This window comes from Nicotiana tabacum, chromosome 6 (genome assembly GCF_000715075.1).
Source record: "Nicotiana tabacum cultivar K326 chromosome 6, ASM71507v2, whole genome shotgun sequence".
In the NCBI taxonomy this organism is placed as follows: Eukaryota; Viridiplantae; Streptophyta; class Magnoliopsida; order Solanales; family Solanaceae; genus Nicotiana; species Nicotiana tabacum.
Window position 1 is genome coordinate 78943839 of NC_134085.1, and position 27929 is coordinate 78971767.

The 27929-nt window shown below is 39.3% G+C and overlaps 1 protein-coding gene across 9 annotated transcripts in view; it reads left to right on the forward strand.

Annotated features, from left to right (window-relative positions):
- LOC107828618 (uncharacterized) overlaps positions 1–27929 on the forward strand; it is a 227982-nt gene that overhangs the window by 39088 nt on the left and 160965 nt on the right. For 2 of the 9 annotated variants that reach the window (XR_012710432.1, XR_012710434.1), the window contains exon 3: positions 7602–7693. Coding sequence is in view for 2 of the 9 variants with exons in the window: in XM_075254891.1 (XP_075110992.1) it covers positions 12302–13336 (1035 nt within the window). In the remaining 7 variants the exon portion in view is untranslated. The other 7 variants (XR_012710428.1, XR_012710429.1, XR_012710431.1 and 4 more) reach the window with 7 other exon arrangements.

Sequence of the window (27929 nt, forward strand, 5' to 3'; positions counted from 1 at the left end):
ATAGCAGACTCCCCCACTTGGCTCAAAGCTAGGAATTAAAGCATTTGATAACTTACAATACCCATACTTTGTTGCTGCCAAAATCCCTCACTGAAATTCAACTAAAACTTCTATAAGCTCATGTAGCACAAGCTATCTAGCATCTCAAATCATCTGCAAATCTCACATTCACCCTTGTAATAGTCAAGCCAACTCTTATAAGTAATGCAAACTCAAAATCGTAGCACATATAATCCACTGGTAAAAGAGAACTCTCAATACAACAACATAGGGGTCACACAACCTCAGGACACCCCGCAAAAGATAACCCACTTGCTTAGCCTCAAACTAACATCTTTCTATACCCATCCACAGTCACAACTACCACGCAAATACTTAGTCTTCCTGATTCTGAACTCATCAACAAGACATGAAAAATCTACTTCACTCCACAATTAAACGACATGAAGGGTCCTTCAACACACCCATAACTCGAGATTATACGTCAAATCAAGACAGAAATCAAGCACCAATTTACATCTCAATCAAACTCCTTTCGTCACATTCAAACCATCCGAACACTTCCCCCAATCACATCATACTCATTACACAGCCATCCTACCACAAATTCCACCAATAAGGACACTACCGGACATATAAATCCAAAAGCACGTGCTCACACAATCAACACCTCTGTGCTCAAGCTACCGTCAAAACCTAGCCTCAAGTCCTCCAGATTGGCCCATCATCAACACATAGAAATCACATCTCGCACCTCATCCATGGAATCACAATCCATCGATGCACAACTGATACCGAGTGCTCATGTGCACATACGAATGCGTGGAAGGAATTCAAATAATTACGCTTCAAGCTGAATCAATGTCACACGATAAGGAAAGAAAGATGAGAAGTATATCCTAAATGCCCTATAGTCTCTCGAAGATAAGTGTGGACGTCATCATACCAATCTGCAAGACTCTACTAGACACTTGCTCATGATATGTAGAACCTATGAACCTAGAGCTCTGATACCGATCTATCATGACCCGAAATCCACTAGTCGTTATGGCACCCAACCCAACCCGCTAGGTAAGCCAATTAATAATTATCCATTTCCAATTAACATAATAAAAAAATTAAACAAAGGAATTATCTGATTCTTATACATTTCCCAAGGACTGGTAGTACAAATCATGAGTTTCTAAGAATAGAGTTTACAAAACTGATACGAAGAAAATACATCTTATGTTTGAAAAGTACATAAATAGAGTTTTATAAAACCAAGGCTACCATGAACAAGAGACAGCTACAATAAGGACGCAGGTACTCCTTCAAATCCAGCTCCCGCCATGCACAGCAATATCGGCATCCAAAATCTGCACTCACTGTGCAAAAAGTGTAGTATGAGTACAACCTACCCCATGTACTTAATAAGTAACAAACCTAACCTTATGTTGAAAGTAGTGACGAGCTGGAACATAGGTCGGGTCCAATACCAATAACCAATAACAGTTCATAACAATGTAAAGCAAGTAAATAAAGAAGTAGCTCAGAGATAAAATGTTCAGCTTTTTCACAATTTTCCAAAAAACAGTTCCGCTTTTCAAGTATATCAGTGAAAACTCAAATCCTTTACCAAAATCATCAAACATATGACTAAGTTTGAAAAGTGTAATTTTTCCCAAAAACTTTTTATAGGTAAATGTTTCATTTTCAGAAGGCATGAGGAAAGTAAAACCATGAATGTCACCAAAACCGGGCAGCAAAGGAAATGCATCTCTATGCATATGTCTCAAGTATGTATATCAAATGAAATGCCTCTCAGTGATGAACTCATGTACTCACACTCTCTAAGTACTCAACCTCACTGTCTCGCATTATCTCTTACCGTGCTCAATACTCAGTACACTCAATCACTCAGCACTGTACAATACTCGTTGTGACGTGCAACCCGATCCATAAACACATACATAGTCGACTACGCTCACTAGGGGTGAGCAGACTTCGGAGGGGCTCCTACAGCCCAAGCTCTATAATCCACACAGACAACTCACGTACTACATGGAACACTCACGTGCTATAACATCAATATATGGATCCGCACAGACAACTCACGTGCTGCACGGACAACTCACGTGCTATAGTATCAAACTCATATGACCATAACCGAGTAGAGAATACTTACTCAAATTCATATGGTAAAAATTGCTTCAAGAATGCCTCAATCCGAGCTCTATAGCTCCAAAAATGTTAAAATGGCCAAACCCTCGAAATAGAGTATTTTATACTTCTGCCCAGACATCCTCTTTCGCGAACGTGGGAACACCATCGCGTTCGCGATGAACAAAAATATCATCCACCAAAATGCTCTACGCGTTCGCGGATCAAGCCTCGCGAATGCGATACACATCGCGGACAAAACTACGCAAACACGACCCAAGACTCGTGAACGAGATGAAGAAAGGTCCTCCAGCCTAGATCCTAGCTCGTCTCTACGCGAACGCAACAACCCATACGCGAACGCGAAAAATTCTTGTCCCAACACTATGCGAACGCGAGACATACTTCGCGATCGCAAAGAACAACTTGCTGCTGCCATAAGAATACACTATGCGTTCGCGACATATCACGTGAACACGATGAGGAAACGCAACACTAGATACCAGCAGAACACAACAGTGCAAAATGAAGGAAAAATAGCCCGAAATCAATCTGAAACACGCCCGAGCCCCTCGGGATCACGTCCAAACATACCAACAAGTCCCATAACATAACACGGACCTACTCAAGGCCTCAAATCACACATAACAACATCGAAACGATGAACCGCACCTCAATTCGAAATCAATGAACTTGAAACCTCAAACTTCCACAACCGATGCCGAAACCTATCAAATCACGTCCGAATGTCCTCAAATTTTGCACACAATCACATTTGACTTTACGGACCTGCTCCAACTTCCGGAATTGAAATCCGACCCCGATATCAAAAATTCCACTCCCGGTCAAACTTTTCAAAATTTCAGCTTTCGCCATTTCTAGCCAAATCCTGTTATGGACCTCCAAATCACGATCCAGACGCGCTCCTAAGTCCAAAATCACCCAACGGAGCCAACGGACCCATCAAAAATCCAATCCGAGGTCAAATACTACAAAGTCAAAACTTGATCAAACCTTTCAAATTTAAAGCTTCTAGCTGAGAATCATTCCTCCAAATCAATTCCAAATAACCTGAAAATCAAAACTGACGATTCACATAAGTCATAATACATCATACAGAGCTACTCATGCCCTTAAACAATCGATCGAAGTGCAAATTCTCAAAACGATCGGTCGGATCATTACATATGAATGAACTCAAATAAGGAAAAACAAATGACAAGCCAAATAATCAAATCGTTCCCAAGGCATGGACTTACAACAAGAATTACCTCGAGGCACCACACCTCATAATCACAAATCATAGGCCACAATTTCCAAATCTTACATGTATGGCACCTCATGCCCACAATAATAATCACCTTCGCACGACAAGCCCACATGCTACCATGTATATTGCAACCGTGCCAAATATCAATTAAAATAATTGAGAAATATATTTAAACACCATAAAGCATAATAACAATCTTGAATAAGGTAATGTGTCAAATAAGACAATGAGTTTATGTAGAAATCAAAATAAAGTACAATTTATAAAAAATAGAGTATTAGATGAGTTTTGTTTAGAAATCAACAAAAATTGAGTAAATAAATCATGTTTAAACAAAGCAAATCATCAGTTAAGATGTGATAATAATTTTAAGTAAAGTAAATATCAAATAGGGCAATGAGTATAGTTTGAGAACCCAACTAAAATAAAAGTGCGATAACCATTTAAAATGTAAAGCATCGAGTGAGATAACGAGTTCTATCTTAAGAGACACATAAAATAAAGTATATTAATAATTCTTTTATTTAAACCGTTACGTTACTAAAAACTCAACATAATGTGAGATAATGACTCCACGCAATTAAATTCACATTGACAATCGTTTACCAAGTATTAACGGAGGCACAGGTTGGTATGTTAATGCAATGCAACAAATCACGCAGAATCCATAACTCACATGAGAAGCCACAATCGTTCCAACACCAACATAACAACGAATACCCAAACACAATCAAAATACAAATAAATGATTGGACGAAGAACAATAATTGTTCAAATCAACAAGTCGTTCCAACGTGAAATTTACAATAAGAATTACAACCGAAGTACCGCCTCGAAATCACATTTCACAAGTCATAATCACAATATTTCCTTATATCACCGCGTGGTCCGTGTATTTATTTTTAAAAATATTTTTCCGAAAATAACTACACACGTTTTAACCCCCTTGTCTCATCGCGTGGCTTCAAGTAATTCCTTTACTAGTAACACACGTTTAAATTTTCACCTTATATCACTGCATCCCTATCCTTATACCACCGTATGCATATCAATATCACAACACAATAATCAACTCGCACCACATGTGACCATAATCCACAACACTTGCCAACATCAACAATATCGATGTTATCACAATATATAGCTCACGGCTTAGTCACAATGTGTACACGAATCTCAATAACAACAAAATAAATGAGGAGTGCTCAACAAGGAAAGATATCTCAACAATTATCAACTTCAACCTCAATGTGCTAGTGACTTCCACAACTTCAACACCAATAACTCAATCAAGAAGATATTCCACGAAATAACAACTTCAAGTAAGAGTATCTCAATAATAAAAGGGGTAACAAGACAATAAGGAAGGTAACAACTTCAACTAAGCATATAAGACCAACTACAATAGTAACAAGTATAACAAATGCTAACAACATCAATTAGAGCATGTGAGAGTAAATTTAACATAAAAGATGTAACAGTAAATGTATGGAAGAAGTCTAAAGGTCTAAACCGGTCAAAATACCACATATAGTCCATGTACAAACTCGTCATCTTGTGTACACGTCCTTCACATAGTACAATTAGTCCAAACAACCCAAATTGTAAGGGGTAATTTTTCTCACACAAAGTTAGACAAGATACTTACCTCAACTAGGCCAAATCAGCCATCAAAATAGGTTTTCCCTTAAAATTCGCCTTCATATGGCTCAAACTTAACCAAAAGTGACTTAATATCATCAAAAAATATAAGGGAAACCAATTACAATAGATAAAGCTTTGATCTTTACACATTTTTCAAAAAGATAATAAAAGTCAACCCCAAGACCCATCTGTTAAAAATTCGGGTCCAAGGATAGACTTCGACTATCCATAACTCCACGAGTCCTTATATATATTTTGTTTTTAAATCCGAGTCAAAATCGACTCTAAAACTCAAATTTTTATTTTTCAAAATTGTGACAAAAATCCCCAATTTTACTCTTTGATTTTCATAAATTTGATGTTAAATCTAAGATATAATCATAAAATATAGTTGAAAATTGATCAAAATCACTTACCTAACAGTTTGGTATGAAAATCTCTTTTCAAAATCGCTTCCCTCCGAGTTTAGGGTTCTGATCATGCCCAACTCTAGTCCTAAAAAGGATAAGCGGTCGCTGCAAATATAATCCGGTCTAAAAGTCCGGAGTCGATCCCATAGAGAACTAAGGCTTAGCTGCAGTTGTTCAATATTGCTAAGAACCTCAAGTCCAAATAATTTACTAATTATAGAGATTATAATATTTATTTCTAACTAATTAACTAACACTACTATAAAGCAGTAAAATTATCAACTAATAATGATGAAATTTGAGACAAAACTAAGGAGGTCTAGAGTTGTGATTTCCCCAAGTGTTGGAATCCTTCCTGCTATGTTCCCAACAATTTTGCCTATGTATTCTCTACTGATTGTGAGCACTTTAGGTGTCGTAATTCTTTCTCGAGCAACTATAATAATTTACTGGACATATTCTTTCGAACTATGCTAGCTGGCTTTATCTAACCGCTCATTTTGACCGCGTCAAGGCTTTGTTATTTCTAAACCTACTTTTAAACCTGTTTCGCCCCGCAGTATTACGTCAATGTTATGCTCTGCAGTAATATATTACGATGATGTTACGCCTTGCAGTATTACATTACGATGATGTTACGCTTCGCAGTATTAAGTTACGACAATATTGCACCTAACAGTATTACATTACGGTGATGTTATGCTGAGCAGTATTAAGTTACGACAGTGTTGAACCCAACAGTATTACATTACGGTGATGTCATGCTTCGCAGTATTAAGTTATGATGAAGTTGCACCCTGAAGTATTGTACGTTGAATTTGTTGTAAGGTAATTGACATCAATGTCCAAGTAAAAGATTATTTGGAGATTATAAGATTATGCTATTTCACAAGTGATTAGTAAAGGTGAAAGGGGGAGCAAGTCAAGGAAAATGAATTTTCGTCCAAGTTTGGCATGTTGGGATAAAATATGGCTCGAGCTAAAATACTCGGTATTTATGGACTAGTACCATACAAGGTACCACATGACTATAATAGTATGGTGTATAAGGTATGTGAAAAGTGAGTAATATTTCAAGTAAGTGGGAATAATTCTCAATTTTGCATTAATTATCGGGTAACAAGACATTACCCAGTTAACTAATAAGTGGATAAAACTTAATTAATTATGCTCCAAAGACATGTGGCAACACTAGCTTTCCACATGAGGCGACTAAGCAATTATGCCTCCTGGGTGGCTATCTATGATGTACTTAGAATCAAATGACCAAAGTGAGTGATTATCCAAAACAATTCATATACAAGTCTTGAACACAAAGTAACGTTACTGGTTTCAAAAAGAAAGCAAGAAGGATTCCATTCTTACTTTGAAAGGTTGGAAGCTAATTTTTTCATAAATAAAAACGTTAGAGCAGAAGCATTTTGTTTCAAAACAAAAGATCCATCAGAAGCAATTTCGTTCAAATTTCAAAGCGCAGAAGCTTAATCCGATTTTTGGGTTCTAAGTTCAATCCACGAAGGTTTTCAACGGAATATTATACGGAGTTCTTCCTACTACACGTATGTTAAGGCCATCGCTTCTTTCTTTTGGCATGATCCATGATACGAACGAAACGTGCAAATGCACAAACTCCATAAATGACTCTATTCATAGAAGTATTAGAGATATCTATGTTCTTGAATTTCCGTGTGTTATAATATTTTATCATCTGTTCATGGGTATAAGAGAAAGATTTTATTAACGTACTTTTTATGCATTGCATTCATGTACATTGACCCATGACCAGATGACGTTATATATGCGTATATATATAAATATATGTATATGGGATATATATATATATATATATATATATATGATTTTGGCCAGAGTGGCCGATATGATATGATGGGATGCCCTCAGAGGCTGATGATGTTATGAAACATGTACCTATGCACGACATGGCATTCATATGCATATGCATGATACTATAATTATTTCATGATTTACAAAATTATTCAGACTTACAGGTGGAGTCATTTACTCTATGTTTCCTCTATGTCTGTTATGTACTTATTTATGTGTCTTACATACTCAGTACATTATTCGTACTGACGTCCTTTTTTGCTTGGGGACGCTGCGTTTCATGCCCGCAGGTCCCGATAGACAGGTCGAGAGCCCTCCAAGTAGGCTATCAGCTCAGCGGAAGATGTTGGTGCGCTCCATTTGCTTCGGAGTTGCTTGTCTGGTTAGTAAGATTTAGATGTGTATTGTTTGGTATGGCGGGACTCTGTCCCGACCTTTATGACATTTATGTACACTTAGAGGCTTGTAGACATATGTCGTGTACGTGAAAGATTGTACGGCCTTGTCGGCCTATGTTTTGAGTTTATAAATGATAATGTTGGTCTATTGGGCCCGTATATCACGTGTACATGATGTTGTAATAAGAAAGATACATCACGTTGGTACTCGGTTGAGTAAGGTATTGGGTGCCCATTGCGGCCCATCGGTTTGGGTCGTGACAAAACCCGTTGTATTGATTTCTCACATACGTTAGGAGTGATGTTGTTCAACAACCACCTAAATATGTATCCTTTCTCAAGAAACACATAATAAATAGGCACAGTCAATCGATGACCATTCAATCAACAACAATAAACACGTAGTTGAACAAGTAGAGAAATCCAACGGCTCAATTATATAAAAACATAACAAGAATTTATCCTACAAAAGGTTCTATCAAAATTCTAGATAACAAATTAGCTATTCATAATAATATGTAAAACTACAATACTAAAAGTCATAACGAACAATGAAAAAAAATAGGAAGAGGAAGGTATTCCCGCCTTGCTCCTATTGTGTCTCTGCCTCCTTAGGTCGAATCTGTGTCAAAAGTGTGTCCAACCTCCTCAAAATACCATTTTTCCATGTATATATACCAAGTAGGGTCAGGCCCTAACAATTATACCTTCTCCTACGTGAAAAAAGACAATTTTTCAGGCATGGACGCACGCGGTCGCGGTTTGGGCATGGTTCGGGCGCAGTATTTTCACAGTGCACTGCATCAGTCCGCTTCCAGGTCCACGGTCGCGGATTCGACCGCGTTTGTTACCATGTTCCATTTGGAATTTGGAAAAACGTGAAACATGAAAGTTGTATCCCTTTGAGTTAGCTTTCCAACTATATATTATATAGCCCAAATGGAGTTCGGAGAAAAAAGTTATGTCCATTTTACTAGACAGTGCGTAATATGCCTACTCGAATCTTCGTTCGTTTTTAACTATCAAATTTGACCCCCGAACACGATCCCGGCTTAATTCCTTGGGCTTTTACTCAGACTTCAAAGCTCTAAATCACTTGAATTCATTCCATAACATCTATATAGCTCGGAATCACTCCTACAAAGCATAAAAGACACAGTTGGTGCAAAACACTAGCGATTAAAGCTCAAATTTAATTAAAGTGCAGTAAATTAAAGTGTAATAAGCGACTAAAATACGCAATTATAGCCTATCATAAGGTTCAAAATATGATAAAATAAAGTTAAGTCCCGAAATACTCAACTATAAACAAGCTGCAGATGTCACATTTGCGACCTGTTGTTTGCAATTGCAATCCTCACAAATTCGGAACCAAAATTGCAAAAGGAAATACTGACCCGCAAATGCGAGTAATGGAATCTTCGCATAAGCGACATGAATTTCACAAATGCGGAACTTCTCCTGCCCAGGTGCTATCGCAAATGCGATGGAATTATTTGCAAATGCGAACCCCCTTGTTCCCATCTCGACATTGCAAAAGCGAGAAGGAACTCAAAAGTACGGAGATCGCAAATGCAAGAACAGAGCACCAGAATCAGCTAAACCTTGCCAAAAACTCTCTGGAACACATCCAAAACTCCCCCGAGCCCTCAGGGCTCTAAATCAAACACTCATGCATGCACATAAACATTATGCTAACTCGCTCGTGTGATAAAAATAAATAAATAACATCTAGAACTATGAATCGGATATCAAAAAGCATGAATTTTGAAGAAAAAGTTCAAGAACCTCTAGAAATGCAAGCAAGCGTCCAAATCCTATCAAATCAACTCCAAATGACACCAAATTTTATAGACAAGTTCTAAATAGCATAACGGACCTATTTCAAGTCTCAAAATTGAATTCCGAACCCGATAGTCCCAAAGTCAAACCATGGTCAACTTAGGAAAATTTTTAACCTTCAAATTTCTAACTTATGCCAATTATGGCCAAAACCTTCTAGAAGCTTCCAAATGCAAATTCGAGCATACGCCCAATTCCAAAATCACCATTTGGACCTAATGGAACCATCGAAACTCTGATCCGAGATCAAATATGCAAAAGTCAAACTTGGTCAACTCTTCCAACTTAAAGCTTCTAAATTGAGAATCATTCTTTAGAATAAGCTTCGAATCACTCGAAAACCAAAACCAACGATGCACGCAAGTCGTAATACACCATATGAAGCTACTCGAGACCTTAAACCATTGAATTGCATTCAAATGCTAAAATGAATGGTGGATCGTTACATTAACCCTTAACAGGAAGGTGTGGAGGTCGAGAATTAAGGTTGTGAGTTGACAAGTAGTCAAGAGTTTCTCCTTGTCTTACCAGTAGTATTAGTACTAGTCTTGCTTTTTCCTATTCTTAGTTCCTTGTTATTACACTGCGAGTCACTCTCACCTATAGTATTGGCGCCATTCTTGTATTTTTCGTATTCCTAGATCTTTGTTATTACACGCATTGCCATTTGCTTCTGTTGCCTATCGCTTGTTGTTGCTATTATCTATTTATTTCTTCTTTTTTATTGTTCTTGAGTCGAGGGTCCGGAAATAACTTCTCTATCTTCTTAAGGTCTGCGTACACATTACTCTCCTCAGACCCAATTATGAAATCCCATTGATTTATTATTATTATTATTATTGTTGTTGTAATCTGAATCGGAATGCAAAAATAAGTATTCATATTGCTGCTTGTATATAAAAATAAGAACTAATTCACGGAGGAATTGAGAGAATCTACTCTAAAATTCAAAGAGAAAAGAAAGGAAAAAAAGAGTAATAGTTAATGCTCTGTTAATGGGTGAACAACTATTTTAGTTATATATAAAAAATGGACCAATTCGGGTAAGATCTGAAAATATGAGCCCATTTTGATATAAACTTGGGCCAAGTGATATAGAACGCAAAAATTATGAAATCACGCTGGGTGGACCTTTTCAGTACTATCGTTTAAACTTTGAGCCCTGTAAGAAAAATCTTAAGAAAATAGCCTTTGGCTAGAATTTTGGGAAGCATGAGTATTGATGTCATGGGCGGCTTTCCAGCCATGCCCCATGACCCCTTGGGCGTGCCCCGTGGCGTCCTAGCAAGCCTCCCAATGCCTAGGGCCACGGGCGACCCTGTGGTCTTGGCTGCGCCAAGTGACAAGCGCGCATATGCCTCTGTCTCCCCACCGATATCCCTCGTTAGCGCCCAGCCGCAGGCTAATGCCAAAAGTGTCGTGCGCATAAACAACACCGCGCGCGCAGACCGTGATGCCAAAGATAAGGTTGCTGACGACGAACCTGTTTCTACCTTGTGGAAAACTAAGTCCTTTTCATTGTAACTATAGAGTAGTTTTATTTTATGTACTTCCATTACGTTTCTCTAACTTAGTTAGGTCTAGTCTTGTAACTTTGGTTTTTTTAAGCACTATTAGGGGGGATCAATCAATCAGACTTTCTAGCAAGCAAACAATTTTCTATACTAGTGTCTCTCCCCCTCGACACTGTGTTACTTTTCTGTAATAATTTTCATTAATGCAATCAAGCTTTCTTTCATTCTCATTTCTTATTTCTGTTCTCTTAATTGCTCTTGAAATTGGTTTTTCCATACGACACTGACAATCTCTTCTAGCGTACAGAGGGAACCTCAGTTGGCAGATAGTAAATGCACTAACATCAGTTGCTTAGCCTTACGTCGCCCTTCCATGGAATCTCAGGAAGGCGCCGCATAATCTTTGGTATTAGAGCCTAGGCCTGACATCGGACGAGGGAACACATTGCCATTACCACCATTTATGACCATGGTGAAACATGGGGACCACATTGCGGCCCTCGAAGAGATGATTGACGTATTACCGCCCATCGTGGATATAGTGCCTGAAATAAGAACCAGCCTAGTGCAAAGGTTGGACGACCTGGACCGCAGAATGCTCCAGGCCGAAGTTGACATAGAAAATATTAGTCGCGACTCTGAAGGAGACCGACAAATGATAGCCACAGAGGTAGCCAAATTTTTTGGCAAATTTGAGAGCCCCCAACAGGAGCACGCCGAGGATTTAGCCCACAGGGCACAAGAGGCAGATAGGGTGACTGCCATGCAACAAACTATAGACAACCTGACAGGCAAGCTCAATGTTGTCAACGCTGCTTTACAAGGACTTCTTCGAGGAGGCGGAAACCAAAATAGGGGTGCTGTGAAGCTCGCCCCCGCGACAAAAAAACTGAAAATTCCTGAGCCAAAGCCGTACATTGGAGCTCGCAATGCCAAAGAAGTGGAGAACTTCATCTTCGACATCGAACAGTACTTCGATGTCGCGAGGGCCTAGAAGAAGCTAAGAAGGTAGCAACTTCTGCTATGTATCTTCAGGGTGATGCTAAAATCTAGTGGCGGGTGAAGTACGAAGCCATCAGAGCCGGTGAAGATGCTCTCGAGACATGGGCAAAACTGAATCCAGCCATACGCCTATAGTCCTTTCTCGAAAATATTGAGTACAATGCAAGGAGAAAACTACGGGAGCTCCGCCAGACCAAATCAGTGCGGAATTACGTGCGGGAATTCTCTACGCTCATGCTGAACGTACATGACATGGGGGACAAAGACAAACTTTTCACCTTCCTAGAAGGGTTGAAACCTTATGCCCATATGGAGCTGCAAAAACAAAGGGTAGATACCCTACCCAAGGCACTCCAAGCAGCGGAATGCCTTGGGGACGACCAAGTGAAAGCTTGGGAGGATAGGCCTCAACCGCCTACCAGAGCGGGATACAAAGGGGGCCAGCCTAGAAATGGTGGCCCTAGCAGAAGTGAAGGAGATTGGAGTGCCACCAAATCTAAGGCTCCCTCCTCAGGCAGTAATAGTGTTGCGTCAAACAACACTGATCGGGGGAGAAAACCCCCTTCAGGATGTCGTCATTGCGGCAAACCACATTGGAATAATGAATGTCCACATACACAGATGAATGCCCATCAAGCTTTTGATGATGAGACCGATGACGACACAGACGATGCAGACCAGATCGAACCAGTAGGTGCCTTCAATGCAATTGTTGGCTTTATTTCTGAGGCCTTAGCGGGAACCACTGCTGGTATCCGCCAAAAGGACCCCCGTCAAAGCACCAAGAAAGGGAAAAAGAAGGCGAATGAGAGGACTCCTCGTAAACAAGAGAGGACCTTAATGTTCATCGAGATGAAGGTAAATGGCAAGCCCATTGGGGCGATGATAGACACGGGTGCTAACCACAACTACTTAGCCTCGACTCAGGCGGAGCACCTTGGTCTAGTTGTAGGAAAAGGCAGAGGTCATGTCAAGGCTATCAACTCACCTCCTCAGCTAGTGGGTGGAATAGCCAAAGAGTTATCAGTGAAGCTTGGCTCTTACGAAGGAAAATTCAACCTGCGCGTGGTGATCATAGATGACTTCGAGTTGATAGTTGGGTTGGAATTCCTGAGGCAAACCAAAACCATGCCCGTACAGTATGTTGACATGTTACTGATGATGGGAGCAAATGGGGCCAAGCCCTGCATTATCCCATGCATGCCCATGAAGATGGCTGCTGAGAACATCTCAGCCTTGCAGTTGAAGAAAGGGGGTCAAAAGAGATGAACCTACTTTCCTGGCAACCCTCTGCATTGAAGATATAGAACGCTCCTCAAGTCCTATTCCTGCACCCATGAAGGAGCTGCTACTGGAGTTTGAAGACGTCATGCCACAGGATATGCCAAAGCGCTTCCCGCCTAGGCGTACTGTGGACCATGAGATTGAGTTGGTGCCGGGTGCGAAGCGACCCGCCCAGGCGCCTTACAGAATGTCACAACCCGAACTCACTGAGCTTCGGAGATAGTTGATGGAAATGCTAGACACAGGGATCATCGTGCCCTCCAAGTCCCCATACGGGTCCCCTGCGCTATTCCAAAAGAAACATCATGGCAGCCTACGACTCTGTGTGGATTGTCGGGCTCTAAACAAAATCACCGTGAAGAACAAGTACCCTATTCTACTAATGGCAAACTAGTTCAATAGATTGGGTGGTGCGACGGTGTTCACCAAGATAGACCTGAAGACAGGTTATTGGCAAGTTTGGATTGCAGAGGGTGATGAACACAAGACGACCTATGTGACAAGATATGGATCGTACAACTTCTTGGTTATGCCGTTTGACTTAACTAATACCCCAGCCATATTTTGCACCTTGATGAACCAAGTCTTCCGAGAGTACATTGATGAATTCGTGGTGGTCTACTTGGATGACATTGTGGTATATAGCCAAACTCTAGAAGAACACTCGGAGCACTTGCAGAAGGTCCTAGACCGATAAAGGGAGCACGAACTATATGCGAAGCTATCCAAGTGCTCCTTTGCTCAAAAGCAGATTGACTTCCTCGGCATGTCATCGAGGAAGGGCGGATCAAGATGGATCAATAGAAGATTCAAGCTATCATAGATTTGCTACCGCCTAAGGATATCCACGCCTTGAGGGCGTTAATTGGCCTATGCAACTTCTATCCGCGATTTGTGAAGGACTACTCCCTCATTGCAGTGCCATTGACAGAACTCCTCAAGAAGGTCACACCCTGGGATTGGGGACCTAGGCGAGCGGAGGCCTTCAATGCATTGAAAATGGCTATGTTTAGTAGCCCCATCTTGGCCCTCCCTAATTTGGCCAAGCCATTAGAGGTACAAACAGATGCATCCGGCTATGCCCTCGGCGGAGTCTTGCTACAAGAAGGGCATCCTGTAGCATAAGAAATCTAGAAGCTGAAGGATGCAGAGCGACACTATGCCGCCCATGAGAAAGAATTATTAGTTGTCGTCCATTGCTTACGCCTTTGGAGGAACTACCTGTTGGGGACCCTGTTCGTGGTCAAGACAGACAATACAGATGTTAGCCATTTCATGACCCAGCCAAAGCTGAATGGTCGACATGCTAGGTGGCAGGAACTCCTAGCTGAATTCCACTTCAACCTGGAGTACCGAAGTGGAAAGATCAATCATCTTACTGATGCACTTAGTCGGAGAGCTGATCTAGCACCTGTGTGCTTACTCGCCCCCTAAGGGGAGAGAAATAGCCACCATCATCAAAGTCCAGATACGTGATCTACTCATCAAGGATCCTGCTGCACAGTATTTGGTTGATCTGGTAGCACAGGACTCGCCAGTTCTACATAGAAGATGGTCTCCTGAAAGTAAAAGGGAACTGACTTTATGTTCCTAAAGGAGGAGATCTACGAAGGACTCTTCTGGTAGAATGTCACGATACTCTGTGGGCCGGCCATCCCGGTGAAGAACGCGCCATGGCATTACTTCGCAGTGCATATTATTGGCCTCAAATGGCCGATGACATCGCTAAGTATATGAAGACTTGTCTAGTATGCCAGAAGGACAAGTCAGACCGCTTGACACAAACGGGACTCTTGGAACCACTATCTGACCCAAAGAGGCCTTGAGAAAGTGTTTCTATGGATTTTATCATTGGATTACCCAAGATCGGAGATCTCACAACTATCTTGGTTGTGGTGGATCGGTTTTCCAAGTATGCTACCTTTATAGAGCCCCACAATACATCTTAACAGAGGATACAACTCGACTCTTTTTTTCTCATGTCGTCAAATACTGGGCCTGCCTAAAGACATCATTAGTGATCGCGACTCACCCTTCACTAGCAACTTTTGGACCCAACTCTTTAAGTGCCTTGGGTCAAGACTGAGTCACAACTCAAGTTTTCATCCGCAATTTGATAGCCAGACGGAGCGATTCAATGGAATGCTGGAGGAATATCACCGTCACTTTGTAACTGGATCGCAGAAGAACTGGGTGAAGCTTCTGGATGTTGCTCAACTGTGTTTCAATTCACAAAAGAGCTCTAGTACAAACAAAAGCGCTTTTGAAATTGTTATCGGATATCAACCGCTACTCCTACACACCGTGAATGCACCAAACATGTCAAAATCTCCTCGAGCTGCTAGTTTCTCAAAAGAATGGAAGTAAAATTTGGAGATAGTGCAGAGCTATCTTGTCAAAGCCCAAAAGCGGATGAAGAGGCATGCTGATCAAAATCGTCGCTTTGTTGAATACCAAGTAGGTGACAAAGTGATGGTCAAAATTCCAAAGCGATACTTGTTTAAAAGGGTCCATGACCCTCGCCTACTACAAAAATACATTGGACCCTTGTCCATTAAAAGGCGTATTGGGAAAGTTGCATATCGGGTGGATACCCTAGCTTGGTGGAAAATCCATCACGCCTTCTACGTCACTCTTCTGAAACCTTTATGTCTTTGGGAAGACATAGAGGATCCTTCACGGAGCCAACTCACAATACCAAGTATTCGAGGCCCTAATTCAACCGGGAAAAGGCATGCTCCACGCCTCAAGGAAAGATCACCAAGAGTTCTTGGTGAAATGGCAGGGCTATGATGCAGAGGAGAATACTTGGGAGAGGGGAACAAACCTCAAAGCCTACAAGATCCTAATTGAAGATTATCTTGCAAGTAAGGCGCCGATGACGTCGCCAACTCAGGTGGAGGAGAATGTCATGGGCGGCTTTCCAGCCATGCCCCATGACCCCTTGGGCGCGCCCGTGGCGTCCTAGCAAGCCTCCCAACGCTTAGAGCCACGGACGACCCTGTGGTCTTGGCTGCGCCAAGTGACAAGCGCGTATGTGGCTCTGTCGCCCCACCGATATTCCTTGCCAGCGCCCAGCTGCAGGCAGATGCCAACAACGGCGCGCGCGTAGACAACGGCGCGTGCGCAGACCGTGATGCCAATGACAAGGTTGCTGACAATGAACTTGTTTCTACCTTGTAGAAAACTAAGTCCTTTTCCTTGTAAATATAGTGTAGTTTTATTTTATGTATTTGCATTATGTTTCTCTATCTTAGTTAGGTCTAGTCTTGTAACTTTGGTTTATTTTTTTAAGCACTATTAGGGGGGATCAAGCAATCAAACAATTTTCTGTACTGATGTCTCTTCCCCTCGACACCGTGTTGCTTTTCTGTAATGCTTTCATTAATGCAATCAAGCTTTCTTTCATTCTCAATTCTCATTTCTGTTCTCTCAATTGCTCTTGACATTAGTTTTCCCTTATGGCACTGACAATCTCGTCTAGCGTACGGAAGGGACCTCAGTTGGTGGATAGTAACTGTACTGACATCAATTGCTTAGCCTTACGTCACCTTTCCAAGGAATCTTAGGAGCGTTCCCCGGGAAAAGCTGTTCTGATGGAGTCTTTTTTCTTTTTTCACTCACTGATGGGGCATTGAACTTGGATATTAATGCACTATCCACTCTGTTTATTTCAAAAAATTTTGTAGTTGATGACGTTAACTTATACAATTTGTTGTTCTATTTAAGAGTTTGGTGACTCAAATTATTTAAGAGTTTGATAACTTAAATTATTATTTATTAATATATTGTTACATATTAATCTAGAGTGTGAAACATTTAGATTTTTTTTTGAATTATATGGAAATGTTAATATATTATGCTACATATTTCGTGTTTCAGTCCATTTATTAAATACTATTTTTATTTTTTAAAAATATTAGCATAAAGTCCATAGGCTTACGCTCAACTTATCATAGGTAAAATGACTCGTGCGCCACCTCCTCTAGAAATCAAGTGATATTAACCAATTAAAATAATTACATCATTACATTAGCACTAAATTTTAATTCTCTGTTACAATTACCAAATACTTATTGTGATTATTGAATGAATTTATCACAAAAAGTTTATTAAATCAGCTAAAATTTTAAACCAAACAGACCATTTCGTGGCTAAGCGTTAGTCACAAATTTTCTTCCCCTTTTTAGTTTTTATTAGAAATTAAAAGTAAATGCATGCATCCCTAGTTTCCCTTTTAGAACCAAAGAATAATCTTTTTCGACTTCTTCTTCCATTTGCAGATTGAGTTGGGATCAAATTGTTCTCGTATATGGTAAGCTCTAAATTCTACACATCAAATCTATAGCTTCTCCATTTTGATTTTCTTCCTAGGTTTTTGTTTTTTCTTTTATTGATGCTGGAAATGTTTGTGACTATAAAGAAGTTGAAGCATCCCCTTTTTTTCCCCTCTTCTTTTCTTGGTGATTGTGCTGAAGGGTTTTAATAGAATTCAAAGGTTTTCTTCTGGGTAATGGTTAATTTCTTTTAGTTGTCTTATTTTGGGTTTTATGTTTTGAAAGAGGAAGAATAAGCCGTGTTTTTTTATTTTTAGTAAGAATCTTGTGAAAGAATTTAGCTTAATGATATAAATGGAGGGACTAGCTCCAAAACTTGTTAATCTAAGCAATGACAACCGTTAAATATTTTCTAAATTATGTTATGGAAAGATAGCTTCCAGGGGCTTTGCCCCGGGGTTTTGGTCTAGTGGTAAGAGTGCTACGTCATGTGGATTAGGTGCACCTCATGTGTTAACCCTATCGCAGACAAGAACTTGGTATTTAAGTGGAGAGGAATAGAGCAGTGTGCCCATAATCTGCTGAGTTTCGAGCTGTGTACCACGGTCCTCAGAGATTTCTGGGTTGTCAAAAAGAAAAAGAAAAAGAAGCTTCAGGGAGATTCCAAGTGGTGATACAAAACCACCTGGGTTTCCTGGACTTGACTATGAGTATTGGGTATGTTTATGCATTCGATGTGGATACATTTGCCTTTTTAAGTGTGTTTAGATGGCTTCATTATCCATGTAATGCCTATTTGGCATGGGTCTGTCAAAACAATCGAAGATCATGTGTGCAATATGTTTAGAAATTTATAGTTACATGAGACATGCTACCTACTTTGCTTTCGACAGCCTTTAGGATCTTGTAAAATTGTGCCTTTTTCCGTCATGGTTGATAGTCTGTTGATGGCGGAGCTGATAGTCTGTTGATGGATGAGTAGTGTTGCTATAATGTTTTTTTGATACCTTGTAACTGTCTGATCCTCGCTAATACCACAATAAGACGGACATTCATTTTCAGAATTACCACAATAAGATGGGCAGTCTGCAGAACGGGTGATCAACAGCTTTTATTGCATATCTGTATTAACTTCACGTAATCTGCTGCATATAGATTCTTAGTTATGGAAAGACCTCGGTACCTTATAGTAGAAAAGCAATGAGGACATTGTTAAAATGGCCAAATTGTCACTCTTTGACTCCTAATTTTAATATGATGAGCCAGAAGCGTATCTATTGGCAATTTCCAGCCCAAGAACCAATAAATCTTGAAAAATCAACTTTATCTTTTTATAAATAGAGAAGTCCACTTTCTCTTTCATAATATAAGAAAATGTTCTGAGGCAAATAGTATAAGACGTATATCATACACATAGGTAAATAACATGGTAAATGTCTCCTTTTTAGGTGTTTGCGCTGTGGGGCATCAGGGTATTTAGATCTTGTATCACATAGGAATTATCCTGAAGCAAGTCTCTGTTTCACCTTTTGAATCATCAGCTATGAATGCTTGGATTCATTTTTAATAACGTCTAGCTTCTTGTCCTAGGATGTTAACTACATTCAACTAGTTTAGATTGTGAAAATTAACTCTACAAGCATATAATGCTTCTCTCTAGGTGAAAGAGAAGCATAATATGCTTGCAGGGAAGCTAAAGAGAAGAGCAGCAGCCTTCGAGGTCAAAGATGAGACAAAACCACCTTGTGATCAATCAGAAGATATAATCCTCGAGACTCCAAGGACTTGTGTAATCTAGTTGTTAGTATTCTCTGAAGGCTGAGGCAAGCTATCACCCCAGCAAGCTGAATTTATACGCTAAACTCGAACCATTGTAGACCTTGAATACCTTTGATCAGCTATAGGTGGATGATAGAGGCCCTTTTATTATAGTACCCAAGAGCAAGTTAGGGACTAGGCACTTCTGGTTCTAAAAACTGAGATTTTAATGTTAAATATCGTTTACATGGTCTAACGCTGTAGAAAGCAAGTCTATGGAGGAAATAGGATGAAGAAAGAAGAGGTGTTGAGTTCTTTCTAGATGTCATTGCCCGGACATAGGATACAAATTCTTGGGAAAACTGAGATTTTCAAGGGTGAAAAGCTGCTCAGCGCTTCTAGCTTCACTTCTACTTTAAAATGCATGGTCTCCTTTTTTCATATATATATATATATATGGCTAAAATCTGAGTTTGTTATGGTTTTAACATGAGATTGTTGGTAAATTGTTTTAAACTGCCTAAAAGAGGCATAAAGAGCGAATCTAATGGCAGAGATGGGAAGAAGAAAAAGGAAGATGATTTAATCTCTTTCCTAATGTAATTGGGAATATATAGGGAGAGAAGTCCTCACCAATTTCTTAACTATACTCCTGCTAAGTAGTCACATAAAACTGGAAAAGTACAATTGCCATATACTGAGAATAATTACTTTGCAGATAAATTGATTCTATCTTCCTAGGTTTTACTTTTCACTTATCAAGGTCTTACTAACGAAAAAAAAAGGAAGAGCGAGTCTAATGGTAGAGATGGGAAGAAGAAAAAAGCGGAAGATTTAGGGTGTGTTTGGTACGAAGGAAAATGTTTTCATGGAAAATAAATGGTTATGTCACTTATTTTCCTTTGGTTGGTGAGTGAAAATTTTTTTCCGGAAAATATTTTCTAGTGTTTGGTTAGAGAGTAAAATATTTTTTAGGAAAATAATTTTTTATGCTAGTCTCCTCACCCCTTCCCCCTTCCCCCAAGTCCCTATATTTCCTGTTCCCCCTCCCCCCCACCCCCCCCCCCCCAAAAAAAAAACCAATACTAGATGTTTTCATGACTCTATTTTCTTCAAGAATTTAATTGTTACGAAGGAAAATGTTTTCCATAGAAAATTTTTTCCTAGAAAATTTTTTCATGAAAAATGAATGGTTATATCACTTATTTTCCTTTGTTTGGTTGGTGAGTGAAAACTTTTTTTCGGAAAATATTTTCTAGTGTTTGGTTAGAGAGTAAAATATTTTTTAGGAAAATAATTTTTTATGCTAGTCTCCTCACCCCTTCCCCCTTCCCCCAAGTCCCTATATTTCCTGTGTTCTCCCTCCCCCTACCCCCCACACCCAATACCCGATATTTTCATGACTCTATTTTCTTCAAGAATTTAATTGTTTTTCTAAAAATTCACACAACCCCAAAGGAACTAATGTGTTTTTACTTTTTTACGCAAAAACAACATTGAAATTTGTACTTCATAACTAAACAAAATACTTTTTTTTTTGGTTGAAAAAGAAAGTACTATTTCTCCAACGTGAAAATAAAGTACTCATTTTGTTGAAATGAAAGAAAATACTTTTTCTACATAATGAAAAGAAAATACTCTTTTTGTTGCAATAAAAGGAAATACTTTTTGCTACATCATTTTGTTGAAATGAAAGAAAATATTTTTTCTATATTATGAAAATAAAGTACTTTTTTTGTTAAAATGATTTTTTTTTGTTATATCGTGAAAAGAAAATACTCATTTATTGAAATGAAAAAAAAATACTCTATCTATAACATAAAAATAAAGTACCATTAACAATATTTCTATTCATGGGGGGGGGGTGGGCAAAGGTGGGTTGGGTTGAGTTGGTAGGGGTTGATGGGGAATGGGGAAGGTTGACAAAGAGTTTTGGAAAATGTTCACCTCTCTTGAGCTGGTGGGGATGGCAAAGAGTTATAGGGAAAACAATTTCCTCCAATTGGAGGAAAATGAGTTGATGAGGAAAATGTTTTCCAAAATATTCCAAACATTGGAAAATTGGAAAACATTTTTCGGAAAATGTTTTCCGTCATACCAAACACACCCTTAAGCTCTTTCCAGATGTAATTGGCCAAATATAGAGCCCGTTTGGTTGGGCTTATTGTAAGTGACTTTTAAGCCAAAAGCTATAAGTTTGGAATTCTAGCTTTTGGCTTATTTTTGTCATTTTAGCTTAAAAACAAGTGCTTAAAAGCTCTTTTTTATTTTATCCAAACACTACAAAGTGGCTTAAAAACTGTTTTGGCTTAAAAACACTTAAAATAAGCCAATCCAAACGGGCTCATAGTGAGAACAGTTCTCTCCCAATATTTTAACTATACTCCTACTAAATAGTCACATACAACTGAAAAAAGATAGACCTGACATACTCAAATTAGTTACTGTGCGGATAAAATGATTCTATCTCTCTGAGTTTTACTTTCTACTTTTCAAGGTCTGACAATGATATATCCAACTGAAATCTATTTTCAGTAGTTCTTCAGAAATGTCCTTAAACTCTATTCTATAGTATGAATATGGAAAAGATCAGTTCAACCCATTACCGGTTTTTATATCTCAAAGGGGGATAAGAGTGGGCGAAGACAAATCATTTTAACGAAGTTAGTTATAAAGGAAAAAGATTAACATTCTATTATGTATTTGAGTACTTTGTTTATTCTTCTGTTTCCTTGGGCAGGTTACAGTCCATTTAGGCATAGATGTGAATTTAGCATCCTTTTATCTGTCGGGGAAACATAACCACAGGAAGAATTTGATGTTTTCCAGTGATAAAGAAAAAGCTAGTGGAAAAAAAGTTTACTTGGTAGATTCCAAGTAAGTTTGGACAATATTTGGTTGAAGTTGAAAAAAAAAAAGAGTATTTGAAGTTGAAGTTGAAAAAGAGTATGTGGAAGTTGCAAATCACGGTAGTGTTTTTTGTTCTTTTGTGTTTTTTTTTGAATCAAGTTTGCATTGTAATTGATTGTATAATCTCTTTTCTTTCAGTCCATAGCAGAATTCCGAAAGAGTGGCAACTTGCTTTCTTATGTACAATTGAAACTAGTATAAGATCACTCGCCCTGAAGATGCAATGGGAGCCTCCAGTGGACCAAGGTTATCCGGGATGCAGAAGCAAGTGCTTGCTCTTTATAGGGGATTCCTAAGAGCCGCACGCTCCAAGCCTGTTGAGGAGAGAAGGCAAATTGAGTCAATTGTATCAGCTGAGTTCCACAAAAATTCTAAGCAAGTTGACCGTAAGAACTTTATTTTTATTGAATACTTACTTCGTCGTGGTAAGAAACAACTTGATCAGCTTAAAAGCCCTGATACTGTTGGATTGTCATCCTTGAGTGTTGATTCTTCACGAACTAGGAACTCATCCTCCTAGATTTTTCTTACAAAATCCACTCGTGTTCAACTTTATTGGTGTTGGTTGATTGTATCATCTCTTTTGCTGGGATTAGCATCGGGCATTTGAATGCCAAATTTTATTTACAAACACATATACTGGGATTCAGAAACATATGTACGGTGTTAAGAGTTTGTAATGTACCATTATCTAGAGTGAGAATCATAGTTGCTGTAAGAGCAATATAACGACTGGCAAGTGATCCTTTTTGGGGAAAAGAGACAGGCAGATGGTTTTGAAACAAAGAAAATTCATTTTTGACTCGTATAAATGATGAAATTTTGTTTTGGTTCTCTTCAATAAGGAGCTTGATTATTCCAATAGTAAGAGAAGAGTTGGGAGCTTTTACAACATTAGTAAATTCATTTGCTGGCTGTTCCTGAAGTTTACATAAACACTTGCATACAATTATCACGGTATTTCAATATTTTGATGGCATTTACGTTTTCTTCAGCAGAAATGCAAGCCAAGCTTGATAGAAACAGACAGTTCAAAAGTTTGGAAAAATCTTAAAGAGTATTAACTATGCTTGAATAGTAGTGGTTGTAGTAGCTGTTAATTCCATGATGTGCATATGCGCGTCTAACTCTGAGATATTAATCATTCTAGGTACAGTAGTTGCTACTTGCTAATTTGTAATTTGAACATCATAATAGTGATTTCTTAGTAGTATGAATTCAACCTCTTATCTCATGACTCAGGTATCTGCTCTCACTATGAAACCTGTCGGTGTTGTGATTCCGATCCGATTATCTAGGGAAGTAGCCGGATTGTGTGTACATCACGAAGGTCTAATACCACCACTGTTAACTAGGGATGTTAACATAATGACTAGGCTACTAGCTTGTGGGTAGCGTTCAGCGTCATCGCCACTCTCTATGGGCAGGTGTACCAATTAGAGCTTTTTTCAATCTCTGCCATATAGCTGTTACTACATACCATATCAAAACTAGTTTCTCTTTATAGGCTTTGCTAGTATTATTCCTTGTAAATAATTGGAGAAATTTGCCAAGGTCTGTAGATGTGCAGTAGTCAACATGCAGACAAGCTTAACTAATGACTGTAAATGCAGTAATATATATAAATGCAGTAATATCTGTTCTGTGTACACTTAGCATGTTCTGTGCCGCTCAGGCGTGTGTACTTCCCACGAGATCCTTTGTGGTTAGTGAGTCATGAGGGAGGATCCTGTTCTCACGCAATAGAGCCATGTACAGACCAGTAACACGATTGATAACTAAACTAGAACATGCTGAATAACTAATTTGGAATGATGTTTTCAAACGTGCTCAATAACTTATCTGAAGCCATGTTCTCAATAAATGAAACAACATATGCGATATGCATGAATATCTGAACTGGGCACGTATCACAACATACATAAATTTCTTAGCACTGTACTAGCATACACAATATGCACAGAAAACCAAACTAAGCATGAATCAAATCAAAATCACAGTACTGATCTTGTTATCCCAGTATAACATTCTAGCTCCTATGTATATTCTCATCTCTTCATATATGCATAGTCACCCTCATATACATAACATATATACAACAACAACAACAACCCAACAAAATTCCATTAATGGGATCTGGGGAGGGTAGTGTGTACGCAGACCTTACCCCTACCCCGAAGGGGTAGAGAGGCTGTTTCCGAAAGACCCTCGGCTCAAGAAAGCAAAAAGGCAAAAAGGAGACAATATTAATATCAACAAAGAAATCATATGAAAACAGGAATAACATAAACTTTAGAAGAAAGATGCAAAGCAAAAGCGATAGCTAGTAAATAGTTCCTGCGCTGAAAAGTGAAATAGTAAGACACAACATTGTCACTAACTATCCTAGACAAAAACCCTACCAGACTGGTACCTAACCTACAACTCTAATACTCAATCTCCACATCTCCTTATCCAGTATCATGCCCTCGGAAATCTGAAGCCTCGCCATATCCTGCCTGATCACCTCTCTCCAATACTTCTTAGGTCGCCCTCTACCTCTTCTAGTGCCCTCCACAACTAACTGCTCACATCTTCTAACTGGCGCATCTGGGCTTCTCCTCTGAACATGCCCGAACCATCTGAGTCTCGCTTCCCGCATCTTGTCATCAATGGGAGCCACACGCACCTTCTCCCGAATATCATCATTCCTAATCTTATCCATTCTAGTGTGCCCGCACATCCACCTCAACATCCTCATTTTCGCTACTTTCATCTTCTGGATATGTGAGTTCCTTACAGGTCAACACTCAGCCCCATACATCATGACCGATCTAACAACCGCTTTATAGAACTTACCTTTGAGTAACGGTGACACTCTCTTATCACACAAGACTCCAGGTGCTAACCTCCACTTCATCCATCCTACACCAATACGATGTGTAACATCCTCATCGATCTCCCCTCCTCCCTGGATAACCGATCCAAGGTACTTGAAGCTGCCTCTACTTGGGATGGCCTGTGATTCAAGCCTCACATCCACGTCCACTTCCCCCGGCTCAGAGCTAAACTTACATTCCAGGTATTCCGTCTTCGTCCTGCTCAGCTTGAAACCCTTAAACTCAAGAGCCTGTCTCCAAACCTCCACCCTATTGTTAACACCGGCTCGCGACTCATCAATTAGAACTATGTCATCGCCAAATAGCATGCACCACGGCACCTCCTTTTGAATATGGTGTGTGTTAACGCGTCCAGCACCAGGGCGAACAAAAACGGACCGAGGGCAGAACCTTGGTATAATCCCATTTCCACCGGAAAATGGTCAGAATCGCCTCCTACTGTCCTAACTCGAGCCTTTGCCCCAGCATACATGTCCTTAATCGCCATAATATAAGGGACCGACAGACCTTTGCCTCCAAGCATCTCCAGAGAACTTCTCTAGGAACCTTGTCATACGCTTTCTCTAGGTCAATAAATACCATGTGCAGATCCTTCTTTCTCTCTCTGTACAGTTCCACCAACCGCCTAACAAGGTGTATAGCTTCCGTGGTTGAACGACCCGGTATGAACCCGAACTGGTTATCGGATACAGACACTATCATCCTCACCCTCGCTTCAACCACCTTCTCCCACACTTTCATGGTATGACTCAATAACTTGATACCCCGATAATTGTTACAACTCTAGATACATAACATATATCTAAAAGCTAATTAGCATGCTTATTTTATTGAAAAACCCCTTAAAGAGGTCAAGTCTCCACTTACCTCGGTCCAAGACTAATTTCATTGCTCCAGAATTGATTTAGCGAGTTAAATCTCCTTCAAATGACATCGATATATAACAATTACCAAAATATACTACTTACAGTTAACAGGATTAAATTCCCGAAACCAATATGTCTTGGTACTATCCATAATCCATTGAGTCCAAAAATATGATTAGTTTTCAAATCAGAGTCCAAATAGCAGTTCAATTTCTCAATTTTCCTATTTGGTCGTTTAGGACTGGTTCAATTTCATAAATTTCCACTTCAAATCTCATACGTTGGATGCAAAAACTAGTCTAATTTAGGGTGTGTTTGGTATAGTGGAAAATATTTTAGGAAAACATTTTTTCAAAAACTCCACCTAAAAAAATTGGAGGAAAATGACTTCCCTAAAAAAATTTAGAAAAATATTTTTCAAAAACTCCACCTACCCTCACATCTAATCCCAAACCTCTCCAACTTATTTTCTGTTTTTTTCGTTTTTCTGCGTCACCCACCCAACCCTGTCAACAACCCCCCACCCCCTGGCCCCGCAATTTTTTTTCCTGTATTTTCAATTTTCCGTTTTCTGTTTTTTTGCACCCTCTCCCCTCCTCCCCCCCCCCCCCGTACAAGAAAAATATTTTTTTAGTATATTTTTAGTCTGGTTTTTTTCATTTTCAATTTACAGGTTCAAAATTTTACGAATTCCAAAGTTACGAGTTCGGAGGTTTATGTAAAGTTTGCGGGTTTAGAAAATATAGAGTTTACGTGTTCGAAAATTTGCGGGTTCGAAAGTTTAGTGGTTCAGAAGTTTATGAAATTTGTGGGTTCGGAAGGCTGTTGGGTTCGAAAGTTTATGGCTTCACGTTTATTGTATCTAAATTATTTATGAAAACTCTTGAGAAAATATTTTCCTTAATTTGTGTATCAAACACCGAAAAATGAGTAAGATTACTACTTGTTTTCCACGGAAAATATTTTACGGTATACCAAACACACCCTTAGAATCCTTTATGATGTCCTTTAGCTGAAAACCCCTCAGACCGTGAGGTAGAGCTCTTAAAAGTGGAATTAAAAATCTAAAATTATGAACATAACCCTACCGCATTCGTAGAGCCCCTTCGCTATTGCAGGTAAAATAGCACGGCCTAGACATTTCGGACTGGTCATTGAAAAATAGCCAGCGTTTGTAAAGCCATTGACAAATAGCCACTATTTTGCTGTAATATGAAAAGTTCCAGCATAATATACAGGAGATTGGTGCACCTGTGTATGAACTTCCAGCATATTATGCTAGAACTCCAACACACGGAAAGTTCCAACATAATATACTGGAGATTGGAGCACCTGTGTATGAACATCAAGCATATTATGCTGGACTAGTATATTATACTGAAACTCCAGTATATTATGCTGGAATATTTTTCGGATTTTGAATACTGTTTTCGTTCAAATTTATCTTTACATAAAAAGTGGCTAAATTTCGATTACTTTTGAAACCGTGACTATTTTTCACTTACCACCTGTAAATCTGGCTATTTTTGAATTTCACCCCTATTGCAGGGGTTAATGGACTGGGCATCCATCGCGCGTGATGATAAACTTCATCGTCGCGATCACGAGAGTCAACCTCATATAACGATCATCTTTCGCGATCGCTAGGTAGGTTAACCTGACCATCCGTCAGCTCTTGTCCGTGATCGCGGCTCCTAGTCAACGATCGTGACTTCCACCGCAATTTTACTACACTATATTTTAATGTCAAATTATTCCGAGGCACGTCCGAACTCTTCATACCTCAATCCAAACGATTTCAACAAGTCACAAATAGTACCATAAACATGCTCAAAATATATAAAAATATATGCAAAATTAGGGGTCGGGTTGGTTACATTTGGGAAAA